Here is a 3,492-nt window from a genome sequence, read left to right as displayed (position 1 = left end):
CCGACACCCATTCTATTAATATGTTTTTTTTTTTTATATTTTTTTTAAATTTATGTTTTAATTAATATCTCTCTTATATAATTTTGTTTTTTTTTCTTATATAACATTTTTAAGATATAGAATTTTTCAATGGTGTTGTGTGTATTTGATTTTTGAAAAGACTATTCTTATTTATCTATAATTGTTTTTAATTTTTTGTATATATTAACCTTATTTTTTAAATAAAAAATATTTATTTTCAGATAATATTTTTAATATGTGATTCCTTACATAATATAGTTTTCTCCATTTTATTTTATTTAATCAATTTAATGTATAAGTCTATTTCTATTATTATTTGATTACATTAAAAAATATTTTTAATAAAAAATTCAATAAATACATCCAAGTAAATATTATATTTTAAGATTAAATATCTGAATTAATGAACATCTCTTGATTATTTTTTTAGTTTTATTTTTAGTTATTATTAATATTTTTTTTTGTTTATTAACACATTTCTTGATTTATTTGATTCTATATATGCATAATTTTTTTTATTTGATCTTGGAATTTTTTTTTATATACAAAAACTTCGTTAGATATAAAATATTTTTTCTAAAAGAAAAAAGTATTTGGCTATAGTTATTAATAAAAAAGACACTGAATAAAAAATAAATTTGTTATGATGATTTTTGATTTTTTTTTACCATTAACGGAAGCTCCAACCTATCTAAAAAGAATTGTTACTGAATTTTTATTCAGTGCTTTCTTGTGTGTGGCCACAGTTTTCTTCCGTCCCAAAGCTCATACCTTTAAGGCTACTGAAGTTATCAGTTAAACTGTCCACATAGCAGTCTTAAACTAGTCAGGCACTGTAAATCTAACTCCAACAAACATCTACAGCAGAAGCTTATGCAGTCACAGAGAACAGAAGATTTTGAGATTTTGGAGAACTCAAACCTGAAAGCTTTTTTAACACGAACAATTCATCTCTTTTTTAAGGATCTTTACGGCTTCCATGACTCCATCCTGCAAGTTGGCAAAAAAAAAAAATCTTAAGGTAAAGCTTGGATTTCAGCACTTCATTCAGAATAAGGAGGTTAACGTGTAAGAAGTTCTCATACTTGACTCAACATTCGCAATAGTTGAGAGAGCAAAAATACACAATTAGAGAGCATTCAGTTTAGTTAGCCTTTGGTTCGGAGTACAAGATGCTAGGACAGGTACGAGACAGGAGTGGGATGTTTTTGGTTTGTCCCACAGTCTCATCCCTGCTATCCCTGCCCCCAGCATCCAACGCTACCTAAAGGATTAGTTGACAGAGTACAGGCAGCAGGTCTGATAAATGCCAAAAGTGTGAATTGCGGAGCTTGTCTCTGTCTGGAGACAAATCCACAACTCATCAACAGTCTATCAGCAGCTGGAGATCCCAACTATTGCTAATCTACAGCCACGGGAATTAAGCAATGGTCTGAACCAATTTGCAAGCGTGTAGACGGGGTTATCTCACTGAGTGACGTCTTCAGGTACCTGCTGGGGATATAGCTTAGATGTAAAGCAATTTGCATGCTGTGGTGACATTGGAGAGGACCACATTCTTTACTCATTGTTCTCTTAGGCTGGAAGGGCCCCCTGATAGGAAATTGAAAGAGCTAAAAAGAATTTGTAAATTGGGAGCCTTCCATTTCTCTCCCGTTTAACCTGATGTTGTCTTTAAACCCTCTTGTTTTTATATTTTAAAAATATTTTTAAAAAAAATTAAAACTTCTTTTAAAAATATTTTTAAAAATAATTAAAACTTTTCAAAATAATCTAAAAAAAAAAAATATTATTTTAATACATTTTCAAATAAAATAACACTTTAAAAAACAATAATAATCATACTTTCATATAAATTCAACTCCACCAACCCAGGGGCTTTAAAAAACAATAATAACCATACTTTCAAATAAATTCAACTCCACCAACCCAGGTAGGGTCTTGCCGTCAGCCAAAAACATTAGTACCAAGTCAAGACCTATAGCAATCACTTAACCATGAAACGAGAATTGGATTATTTACCAAAACACTGCTAAGCTATAAACAGTATATATTTAAATGGTATTTAGTATTGTGATAGTGATTGCTTTTTAAAATATTTTGTATTTGGAAATATATTCAAATAATATTTTTTTATTTTTAAAAATATTTATTTTTTACATTAACACATCAAAACAATTTAAAAGAAATTAATTTGAAATAAAAAAAAATAATTTGTTTTTAAATCACAGCCCAGCAGTGAAAACAAACAATGCCTTAGCAAATGGGTACTACTTTTTGAAGACTTCCATTATGTACCCATAACCCTGTGGAGAAATGGTAAAACTATTTATCTTTCGGCTTTAAATCAAATGGTATGCAGTTGACATGGTCCACAAGGTCTTAGATTACAACTTCAGCAGACAAAATATAGGTCTATATAATTGGTGTTTCAATAAGTGAATTATTGCAGCATAGAATACGAGCAGGAAGATTTTGGTATAAAACCCATAATATATCCCTATCACTCATAGATATATAGCTTTATAGATTTAAAATATATGCAATTTCTTTAAACACTTCACCAGCAATGTGATCAAAAAACTGAAGAACATGCATTACCTCAAGAGAAATTCTCTCCGCAATTTCCAAAGCACGTGCTTTGATGTTTGGAGACAGGGCATCATTTATGGCCCTTGATAGAAATTTTGCAGCCATTCTGATGCTCGCATCGTCCAGTTTATCTGGAATCAAATGGCTTCTGTTTAATGGTTCTGGGGAAACTCCAATCCAATACATCTTCTCAGCCCAATAAAACTGATCCAGTATAAATGGACATAATACCTGCCATCTAAAACTCTAATCAATTGGTTGAGAGAGACAAAAGGTGAGAGATTAGTGAAGATAATCATTGATGAAGCACAAAAGAAAATTTGACCAGCCTTGTCTTGCTTCTTTTCCCTTCATGGATTAATCTTCCGGTGGGTTAAAAATGATTTCAAAATTATTGGATTTGTTTAAGAGAGCTGACAGCATTGAAAAGCAGACACACCAATAGTATATATTAGCATTGATCTTCAAAGTCATGAAAGCACATATAATTTCTAATGCATGTATGGTATCAAAATTGCAGTACCATATTAGAGTTTAGCATGTTGTAACACTTTTTGGCAAACTAAGGAAATCTTACGAACAACATTACTCTGTATCTTAAATGTGTAACCTAGCTGAGAGACATTGATACCAATTCAGCAAGATCAATATGAAGAGTGAGCAGACAAGAAGGGAAGATTGCTTCTAAGCAGACAAAAATATTGCGTTGCAATCCATTTGCAGGGTTTTGCTTAACAATTGATGGATAGTTGCAAAAAAAGTAAATGACAAATAACAGAAAGTCAGGAGAGCTGCTCAAGCACCAGGAACTGAGTCTAGAATGAGGTTTCTGATCATGGGCTCGCTTTCTCTTACCAAAGGTTTAATCAAAGAGTTTTC

General features: G+C 31.0%; 1 protein-coding gene across 7 annotated transcripts in view; it reads right to left on the bottom strand.

Moving 5' to 3' along the window:
- Window positions 1–3,492, bottom strand: part of LOC105113478 (UDP-Glycosyltransferase superfamily protein) — a 16,494-nt gene that overhangs the window by 3,576 nt on the left and 9,426 nt on the right. For 2 of the 7 annotated variants that reach the window (XM_011009670.1, XM_011009671.1), the window contains exons 14-15: window positions 2,623–2,844; window positions 943–1,011 (exon numbers count right to left, since the gene is read on the bottom strand). In XM_011009670.1, the coding sequence (XP_011007972.1) occupies window positions 955–1,011; window positions 2,623–2,844 (279 nt within the window). In that variant the 3' untranslated portion in view covers window positions 943–954. The other 5 variants (XM_011009672.1, XM_011009669.1, XM_011009673.1 and 2 more) reach the window with 4 other exon arrangements.

Source organism: Populus euphratica, unplaced genomic scaffold (assembly GCF_000495115.2).
Source record: "Populus euphratica unplaced genomic scaffold, PopEup_1.0 scaffold425.1, whole genome shotgun sequence".
In the NCBI taxonomy this organism is placed as follows: Eukaryota; Viridiplantae; Streptophyta; class Magnoliopsida; order Malpighiales; family Salicaceae; genus Populus; species Populus euphratica.
This window is presented reverse-complemented; position numbering and strand designations above follow the sequence as displayed.